Source organism: Sinocyclocheilus anshuiensis, unplaced genomic scaffold (genome assembly GCF_001515605.1).
Source record: "Sinocyclocheilus anshuiensis isolate Anshui unplaced genomic scaffold, SAMN03320099.WGS_v1.1 scaffold542, whole genome shotgun sequence".
NCBI classification, from domain to species: Eukaryota; Metazoa; Chordata; class Actinopteri; order Cypriniformes; family Cyprinidae; genus Sinocyclocheilus; species Sinocyclocheilus anshuiensis.
This window is the reverse complement of record NW_015547685.1, coordinates 691464-707831: the sequence shown is the minus strand read 5'-3', so window position 1 is coordinate 707831 and position 16368 is coordinate 691464. Positions and strand designations below refer to the sequence as shown.

General features: G+C 37.3%; 1 protein-coding gene across 1 annotated transcript in view; it reads left to right on the top strand.

The window, feature by feature from the left end:
• LOC107703201 (protein FAM172A-like) overlaps positions 1 to 16368 on the top strand; it is a 132249-nt gene that overhangs the window by 95857 nt on the left and 20024 nt on the right. The window contains exon 8 of the mRNA XM_016505758.1: positions 1774 to 1893. Within this exon, the coding sequence (XP_016361244.1) occupies positions 1774 to 1893 (120 nt within the window). The remainder of the gene's footprint in view (positions 1 to 1773; positions 1894 to 16368) is intronic.

Sequence of the window (16368 nt, the reverse complement as noted above, 5' to 3'; positions counted from 1 at the left end):
GTGTGTGTTTGTGTGCGTGTGTGTGCGTGCGTGTGTATAGTGGGTATAGAGACTCACCCCCTTTAAAATAATCACATTTTGTTGCTTTGCAGCCTGAGATGAAGACGGATACAGTTTGTTTTATCCAGCTGTATTTATATATATGTATATATATATATATATATATATATTAGTATGTGTGTATATGTATGTATACTGTATATATAATATTAGTGAATTAAATAAATATATATGTAATTTATATTTTACATTATTTTTTTATTTATATTTTAAATATATTTTTGAATAAAATATTAGTGAATTAATTAAATGGGGTATCCATAGAATTTTTATCTGAATTGGTCCTCATTATTTCACTGTGAAGTTTTTGAACCCTAAATAGGTGCCTTAAATTGGCATGTAAATGTGAGTGGTCATGTCTGTCTGATGTCAGTAAGGTGCAGGAGTTTGGAATGAGGCATTTTTGCAGATAAGTTTCAATAGTTTAATTTAGTCCAACGTGTTTTTCGGCTGGATAAGTTGTTTTTGTTTTGAAAGTTACTGTTTGTTTTCATGGTATGAACATCCTGGTGAAGACTAAAGAACAAATTATACTGAATCATATCATTTTGTTAGAGCATCTTGAGCGGTTTGTTGGGGTAAATGGGGTGGCTTCTCGTTGGTTCCATTCTTACTTGGAGGTTAGAAGTTTCACTGTAAAGATTGGGAATAATTGTTCTTCTGCTGCTCCTGTAAGTTATGGGGTGCCTCAGGGCTCTATTTTAGGGCTGTTGCTTTTTTTCTCTATACATGATTCCACTGGGCTCTATACTTAATAAATTTGGCATTTTGTATCATAGTTATGCTGATGACACACAGTTTTACCTGCCTTTTAAAGCAGGAAATAATACAGCTGAAAATTCCTTTTTGAATTGCCTTGAGGAGGTGAAATGTTGGATGAACTCGAATTGTTTAATGTTGAATGATAAAAAGACTGAAATTGTGCTTTTTGGGGAAAAAAAGCACATTGTTTACCCCAAAACCGAGTCTGGGGCAGTTTTCATCCTGTGTAAAAAGTCATGGCACTAACTTAGGCATAATTTTTGATTCTGAGCTCAAATTCTATCGTCAAATAAACACAGTAGTACAAAATAGTTTCTTTCAGTTGAGGAGGATTGCAAAATTGAAGTCAGTTTTATCAAAGAATGATCATGAAAAAGTTATACATGCTTTTATATTTTCATGCTTGGATTATTGTAATGCGATATTTGCAGGGGTTTGTCAGTCGTCCCTGTCGAGGTTACAATTGGTTCAAAATGCTGCAGCCAGATTCTGATTCTGGCCTCTCTACACTGGCTACCAGTTAAACAACGAATTATTTAAAAATTCTGTTATTAATTTTTAAAGCCATCAATGGCTTGGCCCCAGAGTATATCAAGGATCTGTTAGTTATTCAGTCCTCCTCAAGCTCGCTAAGATCTAACTGACAGATTATGCTCAAGGTTCAACGTACAAGTCTTAAGTGTAGAGGTGATCGAGCATTTTCAGTTGTGGCCCCTAGACTATGGAATGATCTTCCTTTCTTTGTGCGTTCTTCGACCTCTCTGCAGATGTTCAAATCACGTCTTAAGACCCATTTGTATTCACAGGCGTTTGATGTGTAGTTTTACAGGTATTATGTATTTTAATTAATTGCTATTATTGTTTTTGACTTTCTTGTACAGCACTTTGGTATACTTTCATGGTTTTTAAGGTGCCCCTTTAACTTCAATTATTCCCACTCTCTCCTTGCAGGAAAACAGAACTCCAGAGGAACACACTCTCTATGTGTGGGACCACTTCATCTCTAAATCACTTGCGAAAAACATCTTCATCGTGGCACACAGCTATGGCGGCTTATCATTCGTGAATTTGGTAAGTATTTGTTAGAGGTTATTATTATGAAAAGCCCTCCCCCTCCACTCCCTCATCACACACACAGTTGTGTTCACCAGTGGGAAAAGCAGCAACAGAGAGAGCAAAATGATTAAAAATAAATAATGCTTAGTTTCTTTGAGAAAATTCTGCTTTTGTAAACAATCCAGTTCATCCTTGTCCTAAGGCACTAAGACTTCCTTGAGCAGGAGGGAGGGATGAAGAAAGAATGAGAAACTGCAATGAGAGCTACAGCTCTGTTAAAGCATGTAGACGAGTATGCATAACATCAGACCCTGAGAGAAAGGAGAGACAAGTCATGATAGAAGGGCAGTCGGCCCCAAAATACACGCTAAAGTTAGAACGACAGAAAATAGACGTTTGATTCTTACATAGTCTCTCATTTGGACCCCCCCCCCAAAAAAGTTTGATGTGCATGGGGATAATGCACTCCAAAAGTAAAATTTGGTCATCTTTTTTTTATTACTAATTAATTAATGCAGTTATTAGGCAACTAGATTACATTATTTTCCAATTAACTTTAAATTAGTAAAATTGTGTTTTAATACATAACTAATAATAATAATAAAAAAAAACATATAATAATTATTTGTAATCTAATAACATTTTGACCATTTAAACACATTTTTTTAAATTGGGTCCAATATAGACATCCTTATTTTCAGTGCTTTTCATGAACCTCCCATCTGTTGAATCTGTCATTTTCTTGGCCTGTTTAAAGATAGTTATTGTTTTCCCCTCAGGCTAAATCTTATGTTTGAGAAGATCTCTCCATCAGGTTAGAGCATTGTCCTAAATTGAGATCATTTTTGTCTTGCATTCTCTTAGGGTGCTTTCACACCTGGCCTGTTGTTTCGGAACCTGGCACGTTTCCCCCCTTAGCTCGGTTCGTTTGGGCATATGTGAACACGGCAATCGTGCCCGGATCCGCGCCAAAACAATCGGTCCGAGATCGCCTGAACGAGGTGGTCTCGGCTCGATTGAAAATGAACTCTGGGCAACATTGTAATAATTTTAATCCCTGTTTCGGAACAAAGCAATCGATCTACAGGTGTGAAAGCACCCTTAAATTGTTCCATTGTTCAAAGAAAGCGTCCAGAAATTGGTAGTATAGTTGGGAGTTGATTTTCAGCCCTTCTGCCACCTGAAAGGGTCCAAAGATGTACTTCTGGGGACTCCAGGTACGTTTTTTTGTTGGGGAATTGGTGGCACTGGATGATTAAAGGTTCTTGGTGTCTTCACGTTTCATTCTTTTACAGTAAATTTGCACTTTTTTTCTTCTCAGCACATTTCTCATCCTGCCGAATATGATAAAATATTCTACATAGTTTTGAAGTTATTTATGGCGAAAGGAATTGGTAGTTGTGTTTCACATTATCAATCTAAAAAAGGAAATTTTGAGAACTATGGTGGAGGTGAAGATTTCTCGAGAATAATGCTTTGGTCTGTTTCTCACACAGAGCTATTGCATGATTTACAAGACTTGAAATCTAGTGTATAATCTTGTGAGCTACTTTTACGGTGCTATATTGTCCTTGACAGCTAATGTCTCATTATATGGCACCGATTATTAAGATCATTCCCTTTTGTTTTTCACAGACGAAAGTCAGTCATACTTGTTTTCGAATGACACAAAAAGAAAATTACCAAATTTTCATTCTTTTGATGAACTAACCCTTTACCTGAACCTTGTCAACTTCAGTTTTCAGCTATGTACCCTGTGTTACATCACCTCAGGGGTCAAGGGTCAGGTAACTTGTCACAATCTCTAGTCTAGTTGTGCGCATTGTTAGGACAACTTCTTCAGGAGCACTCTGGCTAACCTTTGACCTAACATAAACACACTTTTTTGCTTTCTTTCGTACACACTCCTATACCTACATGGGAGCTCTTTTCATGAACCCATTCCACTTTTCTTTTAAATTGGGAGAAGGGAGGGTGGAGCGGATGGCCACGACTTAGCATTCCTCTGATAATTCCAAGAATATGTTTTTATCTGAGGCAGGAGTCTCTGTGTTTCGTAATTTGAATATAACTGTTAAATATTTATGTGGCGTTGTGGCCATGACAGCCCCTTGCTGGTGGAGGTATGGTGGTCTTCCTCCAGAGATCTGTTTAGCCGTCGTTCTCTGATGCATCCCTGTTTTTTTCCCCCTTTTCTTGCTTCCAAATACACACACACACACACACACACACACAGGCAAAATGCTCACTTAGACACACTATTTCATATATAAACCATGCTTATGCTTTCCATTGGTTCTGTTGTCTGTGGTATGGAGTGGCAGGTATATTCTGACGAACTGGATGAGAAGAACTTAGTCGTCCAACACAGATTATCTGTATAGATCTTATAAATGATCTTGTATAACATCTCCATTCAACGTTTAATCATTTTAGATGTTTGACATACAATTTTTTATAGTTTGGTAAATGCACCAGTAACTCAAGTGAAACTTGAATAAAATGTGTGTAAAATGTGAATAAAACTTGAATTATTTCAGTTTTTATTTATTCATTCATTTATTTAACATTTTATACTAACAAGAACTCAAATCATCTGTACATTTCATTGACAGTAACCCAATCTAATGAGAGGGCTGGTCATGTGACTTGGTGTGAATAAGCCTTTAAAAATGGTTCAAGGTGAAAGGAGTTAGAGGCCAAGATGGAAAAGGTGGACACAAAGAGTTGAGTTGAGGAGAAAAATCTTTAGCTCGTCATAATAGATTGCCTGAAAACAGGCCATCTGTGGCTTAATTACTGCTCCCTTTAACTCCTAACAAACACATTTCTGATCAGGCACATCAAACACAGGCCGATTAATGTCTTCAGCATGCTGCCTCTCTCTCTCCTTCTCTTTCTTTTCATTGAAATTCAATTTCTTTTCGAAGGCAGTATGTAGTAATTATAGATACATCAAAGTGTGCCTTTAAGTAAGAGTGGTGCGTCAGGGTTGGACAGCTTTATGTCAGGGCTCACTCTTCCATCTCTGTGTTCCTGTTTCAACAGTCTCTGTTTCTTATCATATATGTGGCATGAATTCTGAGTTTGAGGAGACTGTAGACAAACTGTTCTCTCTTCACTGTCTGCCACTCTGTTTTTTCTTCTTCTAGCTCTATGGCTGCATTTGAATTCCTGTTGGTTCATAGTATGTACTGAATTTGAACTTTATTTCAACCATTAATGTGTATTATGAATATATTACCAGATATACAACATCCACCATTGTCCTGTGGCTCATGTACATTGATCTATAATTAGTCAGGAGAACTGCAAAGAATTGAATTATTCTGTTCTTATTCCTCTTAAAGTGCCCCTATTATGCCATTTCGAATATTGCCTTTCATGCAGCGTGTAATGAATATAAACAATCTGCAAAGTTGTAAAGCCGAAAGTGCACAATAAATAAAATTGTCTCTCAAAAGAAAGAATCGACTCTGAACAGCCTAAACGAGTCGTCAGAAATTCTACACATCACGGGGTCACACATTTGCGTAATACCCACCTATGTTTTACGTTGGCCAGCCGCGAACAACTTGACCCCGCCCTCAAACACTGTAGCTTGTTCATGTGGTTAACATCATGTCGAGAAGATGCTGTGTCCTGCGCTGTGAAAGTAAGTGTGTTTTATTTTCACTTCCGAAAGATGAGGCTGCAAAGAATCAGTGATTAAAATTAATCTTTTCCACTGTACCACAGCAGTACAACCCCAATCGTATTAATTTTATTGACGACTGCTTCTCTAATCTCGGGGAGTTTAATGCGGGATTCACAAAACGCTTGCTCCTGAAAGATGGCTCAGTACCCTGTTTATTTGGACCAGCTGGCTCCACTGAATTGTTAAATATTAAATGCATATTTTGAGAAAACAAAGGCATTTTTTGACCTTGCATGCATGTAAACCTGTTGTAGGAGACTCCAAAAACAATATTATGAACCTTAAAAATGGCATAATAGGGGCACTTTAATCATTCTGGTTACTTAAAGGTTTCATTAACTATGTATTACACACAATTGATATTTTTATTGTGTATCTTTATGCACGTGTTGCCTTAAACAAACAGTTAGTAACTGAACTGATTTAAGTCTCACAAGCTGTAACCTGACTGTGCTTGATTCACTAAAAAGAACCAATTCATCAGAGTCATTCATTCACTAATCAGACTACATTGGCTGTTTTTGTGTGTTTGTTTCACTAAAAGAAACAACTCAGTGGAATCATATGTTCGGGAATTGTACTACATTAGTTGGGCAGTATATGTTTTGGAATCTTACTACACTAGTAGTAAAGTATGTGTTTGAATCACTAAACAGAATTGGATATTAAGAGTAATTTTGTGAGTCAGACTACACTAGTTGTACAGTATATGTTCGATTCACTAAAAAATAAATGACTAATTAGGATAATTTCCATGGAAATCCGACAACGCTAGTTGTGCCGTATGAATTTGATTCACTAAAAATAACTGGCTCTGAAGAGTCATTTGTTTGGTTACCAAACTACACTGATTAGTCTAGTGGTTTCACACTGTAGAATTTGTAGCATTGTTGTTGTGCATTGAATAAATATGAATGCTAATAAAAATAAATTTAGTGTGGTTTTGTCCACATCAGCACACATCAGAATGCTTGTTAGAAAGCATAGAAAGCAGAAAACCGTTAGCTGTTCTACCACATTTTTTTCCAAATCTGTTGACTCATTACACTCATCTCTGCCCATGGGATAGCAAAATGTACACTTCACAATCTTAGGAAATTTCAGTTTAATTTTGTGGAACCATATTGGCTTACCACTTGATGTCCAGTGTAAAATCGGGGTCCTGAAGCAAATCCAGTTGCAATGCACTGCCCTTCATCTCACCTGATCATACCTGTCCCATAGCCTTCTCTTTCTCCATCTGATCTTGTTTGATTGCTGCAGCGGCGGCTCCAGCGTTTGCTTTCATCTATGAGTCTAGCTGGAGGCCTGTGGGAGCAGCCGTCAGGGCAGAGCTCAGCTCCACGTAACCTTCCTGACTCTCTGCCAGAGAAAAGAGCAGCCGGATTGGAGAAGATGGGGCGCATTATGTAACGAGTTACATTCGTTACATAATAACGAATCATACATCTGCCTCCCAGTGCACCAGTGTGTGGGTGCCCACAGCTTAGATGAAATAAATGGATCAAATGTACATGTGTCATTGTGTTTCGTTGTGCACTTAAAAGGTTCAGGTAATAACTTTGTGTTCACACACTTGTGTGTCTGGATCAGGGTCTAAAACACTTTAATTGCAAGTTACATGTAATAAAGTATTAGAGATGGTTGTTATATTGTAAACATAATTGTTGGGCCCTGATGGAGAAGCATCAGAGCTCAGTTTCTTGATAACCACTTGACTCTGAGGTGCTGGAATCTAGACACCTGAATTATGAATCTTGGCCTGTAGCACTAAAACACAACTGAACTCCAGAATACAAGATCTTGGTCAAGCTTTCTTATTATTTCTTATGCATTTTTTTGTTTGTTTGTTTTCCGCTTTTAACGTGTAAGTTATGCTGGTTTGTCTTAATACTTTAAGACTGCAGTCACAGCTCTACTGACTGTAAAACCTTCTGCTTGGACAAGTGTGTCTGATATCTTGCTGATTCACTTGCTGCAGACTAATATGAAATATTACTCTTTCTCAAGAGTGGAAATTGACTGAAGGAAAAATTTTTTTTAGGGCTGTCTGTTGATTGTGTTCATTTTGATTTAAAGGGATAGTTCACCCAAAAATGTAAATTACCCCATGATTTACTCTTCCTCAAGCCATCCTAGGTGTATATGACTTTCTTCTTTCAGACAAATACAACCGGAGTCATATTAAAAAATGTCCTGGCTCTTCCAAGCTTTATAATGGCAGTGAATGGGGGTTGAGATTTTGAAGACCAATAAAGTGCATCCATCCATCATAAAAAGCACTCGGCTCCGGGGGGTTAATAAAGGCCTTCTGAAGTGAAGCGATGCATTTGTGTAAAAGATGTTATCCATATTTAAAACTTTTATAAACCGTAATCTCTAGCTTCCGCTAACTGCCGTATGCGTGTTCACGAGAGAGTGGCGTTCCAGCAGATGACATAGGACGTAGGGGTAGCGCGACTGCGCGACTTCACCGAGCAACGAAATCGCCTAGCCACTTAAGTATAATTTTTAACTTCCCTGTACACACTCTCCTTTTCGACTGGTCTTCAACGAGCCCAAAAGAGCCCATGTTACACCTCTCTTTATCTCCTTGCACTGGCTACCGGTCGCGGCTCGAATCAAGTTCAAGACATTGATGCTTGCATATAGAACAGCCACAGGCTCAGCACCCGCCTACTTCCACTCACTACTACGAATCTACATCCCCTCCAGAAGTCTGAGATCCGCTAGTGAGCGACGCCTCGTGGTACCATCACAGAGAGGCTCAAAATCACTTTCCAGAACATTCTCGTTCACCATTCCTGGCTGGTGGAACGATCTTCCCACCCCTATCCGGAATGCTGAATCCCTGACAATTTTCAAGCGACAGCTGAAAACTCATCTCTTTCGAAGCTACTTGACTTCATCATCATCATTATAAAAAAAAAATAAAAAAAATTCTCTCTTTATTTATTCCTTCTCTTTCTAGCTTGTACTTATTTGAACAATGTCTAGAAACTTGGTATTACAAGCACTTCCTGTATCTGTTTGCCTCTTTAAGAAGAATCGCTTTATGTATCCCCAAATTGTAAGTCGCTTTGGATAAAAGCGTCTGCAAAATGACTAAATGTAAATGTAGCGTATATATATTATATGCTTATGCATATACTTATGCTTAGCAAGGCTGCATTTATTTTATCAAACATACAGTGAAAACCGTAATATTGTGAAATATCATCACAATGTAAAATAACTGGTATCTGTTTTGAAATGTAATGTATTTCTGTGATGGCAAAGCTACATTTTCAGTTACCCCAGTTATCACTGTCACATGATCCTTCAGAAATCAAGAAACTTTTCTTAGAAAACAGTCATTATGCTTAATATTTTTATGTAAACTGTGACACATTTTTTTCAAGATTCTTTGATGAATAAATAGTAATAGCATTTAAAATAGAAATCTTTTGTAACATAAATGGGCATTTATTGTTACTTTTGATCAAATTATTGCTCCTTGCTATGTGCAAGTATTAATTTCTTTTAGAAAAAAATGCAAGTTTAAGTATTTTATCTGTAAATGCAGATTAATTCAGTTGTTTAATTGTGATGAATGTGATGCTATTGACTAGTCCTAGTGTTTTTTTCTGTAAACGGTTTCAAAACAGTTGTCATCGCATGAAGCTCAGACTTGTTGGTTTTTGTTTGAGTGCTGATGATCAGGTCTGACAGGGTGTGATGGTGAACTGGGTTCAAGTCCTGATTGGATGATTCACACCACAGTCCCTGGCTTCCTTTGGACCTCTGCATTTTTGGAAAATTCCCCTGATTAACAACAAACAGTCTTCCCAGACCCTGTGTGTGGATCATTTCTGTAGCTTGAAAAGAGATCCTGATAATCAACATTGTAAAATATTTTCCCCACTGTGGATTGTCTTTTTCCTTTTTACCTCCTCCCAGGCATTGTTTTTATCTGCCTGTTTGTGCCATTTTGTGTTATTTATTTATTTGATTTATGACGGGCTGCTTAAAACCCAATTTTTCCCTCCTGGACTTCTGTTGGGAGGGATTCACCAGAGAGAGAGCTTTGACTACCGCTCGGCAGTGGCTTATTTATGTGTTTCCGGCTCATTTTGTCATTAATTTCTGTTTGTTTTTAAAAGATGACGAGCAATCTAGCATGCACAGATTGTTGTTAGAGAATGAAACCCCATCCGCATGCGGCTTTTTAATTGATACCAATTTACCGTCCAGGTGTGTTACGCTGAAACAGGGTCACAGGGGGTGGAGATCTGTGTGTGCTGAGAATAATTAGCTTTCCATCTCGCTGTCTACATTCACACCAGATCTGTTTCATTGTAATTTTTGATGTAAATACTGTACAATGGTACATAAATATGGAACTAGTGCATTCAGTATTTCTGGAAGGGATCGTTACTTTGAGAGTGTTTTCTTCTATTAAGCAATACATTGTAATGTCGCTCACCAAAAAACTAGTTTACAATATGCTGAAGACTAATAATTGTAATAATAATAATGGCAAAAATATAAGCAGTATTATAGAACATGCATTATGGCGGTTGGATTTTAACTACAATTACTGTGTCGTTGTTTTGTACGGCTGTACAAAACTGCTTATTTGTAAAGCCAAAAAAATAGTTAAGTGAATTTAAAATGTGGGTGTTTGAGTTTATCATGAAGGAAAAGTGTGTGTCAGCTGTTTTGGGTTAAATTAGTTCTGACACTGCTCAGTAAATGTTAGACGTTTTTATGAGTATGTCTGTTCATTACAGATCCACCTCAAGAGAACATTATATTAAGCATATGGCACCTTGGTAAAATGGAAATAGTAGCTGCGTTTTATTGACTATAAAAACAGTATAGACACTCTATCTGTTAAATATTACAAAGAATATATTACAGCTTATTATGCTGTAGCCTAATTGTTTATATTATATTCTGTTGTATTACTGTCTTATTTCTGCTGCATCTTTAAACGGTTGTATTTTCAATTTTCGTATTGTTGTGCATCCCTGGACCCACCGCAGTTATGCGAAATCAACCTTATGCATTTAACTCAGACTTATGTTAGACGTTTTTATGAGTATGTCTGTTCATTACAGATCCACCTCAAGAGAACATTATATTAAGCATATGGCACCTTGGTAAAATGGAAATAGTAGCTGCGTTTTATTGACTATAAAAACAGTATAGACACTCTATCTGTTAAATATTACAAAGAAGAACAGATCTCCAGGCAAGATCTTCTGTCTTATGAACAAATCTCTTCACACACAGCTACTTCAATATTTCACGATGTCAAATCCAAAAGCACATCAATGGAATGTATTCATGTTGTGCTGAAGGACAATTATGCTGTGTTGTAGTGTCACACTCTTATATTGTATAAGAAATACACTCTTGTATTTCTGTTTTGTGGCTTATTTTTATTGCCATATGTCTTAATTATGTTGTGTTATGGCATAGATCCGACTTGTTTTTTTATTTTTTTTATCTAATGCATTGCGGCTTATTTCTGTTCTAATTCTGTGTGAATTGGCTTTAATTTTCAAGTTTTGTTGACTTTGCTAATTCTGTTGTGTTGTGAAATATATAATATTTATGTTATGTAGTGACAATTCAGTTGTGTCCTGGCTTATTTTTGTGATGTTCTGGCTTATATCCTTTGTGGTATGATTTATATCCATTGCTTTGTGTGTAATTGAGGTGTATTTTTGCTTATTTCCTTTGTATTGTGTTGTATTTCAGTTCCCTTAAATTTTCTTGTTTATTTTATATTTCGTTGTGGCAAAATTACGTTGTGTGTGGTGTAATTCTCTTTTGTGTTGTTACTTATTTGCATTGTCTTCTGGTGTATTTACTATTGTGTTTTGTTTAAATTCTGTTGTGTTGTGTCATGTCATACATTTGTTTTGTGATTAATTTCCATTGTGTTGTGGTGTATCTCGTACTTTGTTGTTTTATCTAATGTGTTGTGGCTTGTTTCTAATGTGGTGCAAATCCATATGTTTTGACTTTATTTTTCATGTTTTGGTTGCTTTCCTTTGTCTGTTGTGTTGTGTGTTACTGCCATTGTATTGTGGCAATGCAGGATATAATTTCGGTGGCAGAACTGGTGTCTTGTGGCTTGTTTCCTTTGTTTTGTGTTGTCTTAATTCTATTGTTTTGTGTGTTATTTCCATTGTATTATGGCACAAGCTTAATTAGCCGCTGCTTGTTAACAGGCTCAGAGAGTTTAGTGCATAAACATGGATGGAGGGATAAATTCACGGCGAAACGAGCAAACGATAAGAGAAATCACCCCGCTCCACTATTTCTATAAATAAACTATCAGCAAACGCCTTTGTAGAGTGGCCTATCTTCACACCAACGATAAGACACGCTCCAGGAATGTGTGTGTCTGTGTGTCCAAAATACATTTTGAAGTGAGAAGAGACTTTGATTTGATGTGTAACTCCGAGATTGCGGCGTGTGCGCCAGTGTTTATGCGTCTGCGCTGACATAGACATGTTTGTTATGCCTGCTTATTGTCTGTCATCTTCTGTGTGGTTCATCTGGACACAATCATTTGCATGTGAATGTATATCGCTATGAGTACCGCTTAATAGAATATGCAATTATGTATTACAATAAGCCATTGAACATCAGTGATGAGCCCTGTCATGGTTTGACAGACATATTTCAGACATCTGTTTGACACTTCATTTTGTCCCATGCTAATGTAAAATAGCCTTTATATAGTTTTAGCATTCTGTTGTGTTTAACATTTATGTCATGCTACCATTTCAAATACTTCAACGGCAACCTAATTTCCAAGTCTAAATTCATGGTAAATTTACAAGCATGCGTATGCTGTCCACAGCAAATGACAATAATCAAGTGTCCAATTTAATCCAGTATGTCTATCTCGATGTACAGATAGAGCTTTTTGCTTTCACACATATGCCTCTGCCGCTAGTTAAAGAGTTCACGGTGAAATCGTAAGAGGTTCATCATTACATATTTAGTGGGCAGGCATCTGATATAGCTGTAAGGTTTTTAATGCAGCGCCCCATTGATCTGACGCACATGTCGGCTCCTGGGGTTACCGGACGTGCCTCCATTTGCATAAGGGCCCTGGGCAAGGTTCCTCTCACGCATTGATTGGCTTTTCCTAGGGAACCTCGCATCGCCTCCCCACATTGATCACTGTTTTTTCTTTCCCTGAGATAGTGCTATGCAGAGTTCACCTCAAATGCATCCTCCCCAACCTGCAGAAGGAAGGAGTGTGGGAGAGAGCAGAGGTAGAAACTTTGCCGCCAATATCTTAATAGTCACAGCGCTGAGGGGTACCAAGAGCGAGGGAAGGGTCTTGTAATGTATATTCATTTTTTGGTTCAGGGTGGGTATTGAACATGGTTTAGAGTTACAGCACACACATATTTTCGTATATATTGTATAGTTAGTGCTTAGTCATACACTCATACATTTTTTATCATTTTATTCATTTTGCTCTCCCAGAGGTCTACTTATGATGTTAGTCAAGGTTGTCAAAAACAGATGAATTTTATTTTTCTGACTATTTTTCACCTTCTGAAATAGTTTCTCTGCTATTTAGAAGTAGCGCTGCTGAATCTGCAGCAACATGGAAACAAATTATTTTAGATGTCAGATATTGGATTTTTTAAGATGAGAGAAAACAACTGACCACAGGGAAATATTATATTGAGTCAGACTGGTCAAACTGATTGGAGAATCAGTCTGAATCAAACACGAGTCAGGAATCATAGACCGTATTGGTTACTCAATTTACTTGAATTACTTTGAATCTGTTCAGATTGTTCTCTTACTGTCATGTTGCTTTTTTAATAAATGTAGTTTGAGTGATGAATGGAGCTAAATAAGATATATAAGTTCATCCGTACTCGCACTTACATTAGTCTATGGCACAGACATACGCTTACCCTCCTCCATCCCCAGCTCCTCCTTATACAGGCACATGATCACTTAGAATCTTGTCCATGGAAATCATCTATCAGCTAATCGTTGCTTAATCTTGTCCAGTCTCATTTACAGATCTGTATCACTTCTGGTAATTTAGGATGTGACAAAAGATTTCTATTTCAAATAAAATATCTTTTGAACTTTCTATTGATCAAATATTCCCGATTCATGGTATTCACAAAACTTTTAAGCAGCACAACTGGTTTCAACATTGTTAATAGTAAGAAATGTTTCTAGAGCGCCAAATCAGCATATTAGAATGATTTCTAAATGATCATGTGACTCCAAAGAATTCAGCTTTGTCATCACAGGAATAAATTACATTTTAAAATATATTAAAATAGAAAACAGTTATTTTAAATTGTAACAATATTTTACAATATTACTGTTTTTACTGTATTTTTTATCAAATAAATGCAGCCTTGCTAAGTATGAGAAACTTCTTTTAAAAACATTAGTAAATCTTGCTGAACCTAAAGTTTTGTATGGTAGTGTATTCTCTCTTTGTAGACTTGAGCAGGACGTTTTTGAGTTCTAAAAGTTTCAGTATGTTTATATAGTACATACATCATTTCAAGAGACAAAGTTAAATTACATTTTTCATTATATAACCCCTTTAAGAGATCAAGAACATTGAAGATATACATTGGCGCGTGTCCTAAAGAGAAACTTTCACTTCACTTGAAGGTCATCTTTAACAGAGTTGAACATACCGCTCTTCTTCCTCTTGATTTTGATGTCTTCTTGGACAGTTTTGTGTGCCGCACATGACCTCAGGAACAAACAAATTCCTTTTTCACCTTTGCACACGCTTTTCTTTCTTTCCATCTCTCTCCTTCCGAGCCAACGGCAAGGTCTGCACACAGGACTAAGGCTAGTCCAGGAGGACAGCATCCCTCTCTTTTTCCTCCGTCTTTCTCATTTGATTTTCACCTTCTCTTTCTATCTCTGTCTGTCTCTGTCTCTCTCTCATACACACATTCGTTATTCTTTCCGCTTGTGCTTTGTCTCCACTTCATGATTGGCCTTACACTGTGTCCTAACCAGGCACGACACTATAAAGCAATAACAATAACAGATAAATCGGTAACAGCTGTCTATTCCATGTTAGTTAGTCTAAAGTTTTTGATATGACCAAGTGCACAACAAGTGATGAACAAAAGGACATTTTGTCAGTCGCTTGGTTGTGATGGATAGTGAAATCTGATCCAAAATCTCCTTCCATTATACATTGTACATGAAACAACATATCTTTGGTAGGGTAGTTCACCAAAAAATTTTAATTCTGTCATCATTTACTAACTCTCATTTTGTTTCAAACCCGTATTACTTACTTTCTTCTGTGGAACACACAAACACAAAGATATTTTGAAGAATGTTATGGACAATCTTCCATCTTCTTTCATTCCAGAAAAATAATACAGGTTTGGAATGACACAAGAGCAAGTAAATGATGACAGAACTTTCTCTTTAAAGAACAGGGTTAAATTGGGCCCAGATGATTTGGACATTCAAAAATGATTAAAAAAGAATAATAATATTCCATATTTAGGAAAACAAAAGGCCAGAAAAAAAAGAAAACCAGCTGTAAAAGTGCTCTCCCAAAAAAAATAAAACCCCACTCTTCACAATTGTCACTGAACTCTGCACCTTCAGAGGATGTTGGATATCGGTTTCTCCATGAGCTTCAGATGTTTTACCTTCTCAGTATGCTTTTTCCCCCCTCATTCCTTCCTCTCGCATTCAGCATTCTGCTTTTCCCTCCATATGTGTTTTAAAACTGATTGAATGTCAGTGTGTTTTATAGTGCCGTGAGCTCGAGTCAAACAGTTTGGACCAGATTTCTCGCCATCTCTCTCTCCACATGTCATAAGAAACCATTCTGGGTATTCATAATATCACACATCTCCATGTGATGCCGATTATTCTATAGATTTGGACCTACTGTGGAAGTCTGCTCACCTCCGCAGTGCTCCTGCAGGGAGAGATGCAAGCTTCCCCTTCTGAACACGTAGTCAAATCCTGTTTGAATCTTTTACGAGACCTTTTTTTTTTAAACTCTATATTTTAGTTATGTACCTGCGGTAAAACATATTTAATTTTTAAGCCCGGGAAGCCGACACTGAAAAGAGATGAACTGTTTTATGTGCCGTTTTAAGGTTTTATGTGCTGTGAATTACAGTGGGTTGTGTGAAACACTGGAGAGACGGTAAAGGGAGCATCAACAGCTCTTGGTGTTCTTTTGATGTCATCTTAAGACATACGACTGTGGTGGTGATGTGGGGCTGCGTCCCACTGCGGATGCCTGTGGTTTTTTACTGGTCATAAAAGTGTGTGCACATGCACATACGCACACATACCTGAAGTCAGACTGATGTGTCATAGAGATGGAACCTACACCTCCATGTATGTGAGATGTAGGCCCTCAGTGGAGTGGCATGTAAATATGAGCAATGTGAATGAGCACTGAATCAGGATGGAAGTGTATTACTCTGGAATTCCGCAAGTAAAGGCAAACACACACTACAAAACTAAAGCTTGACATCCTGCGTTCATTTAAAACTTTCTCACTTTTAATCACAAACTATAAGTTTCAATTACATAATTCTCCCAGACTATAGCTGCAGTTTGTTCTCACATAGACTCACACATGGAGCAGATTCTTAACAACGTGTCACCAAACACACAGAGATAGGGCTTCCATCGTTTTTGGGGAGATGTGGGCAGCGGTTTGATGTTTTTGTTGTTGCACACTAGCAGCAAAGCAGCAACGACAAGCACGCATTGCATGTTGGCTACGTTCTGGATAT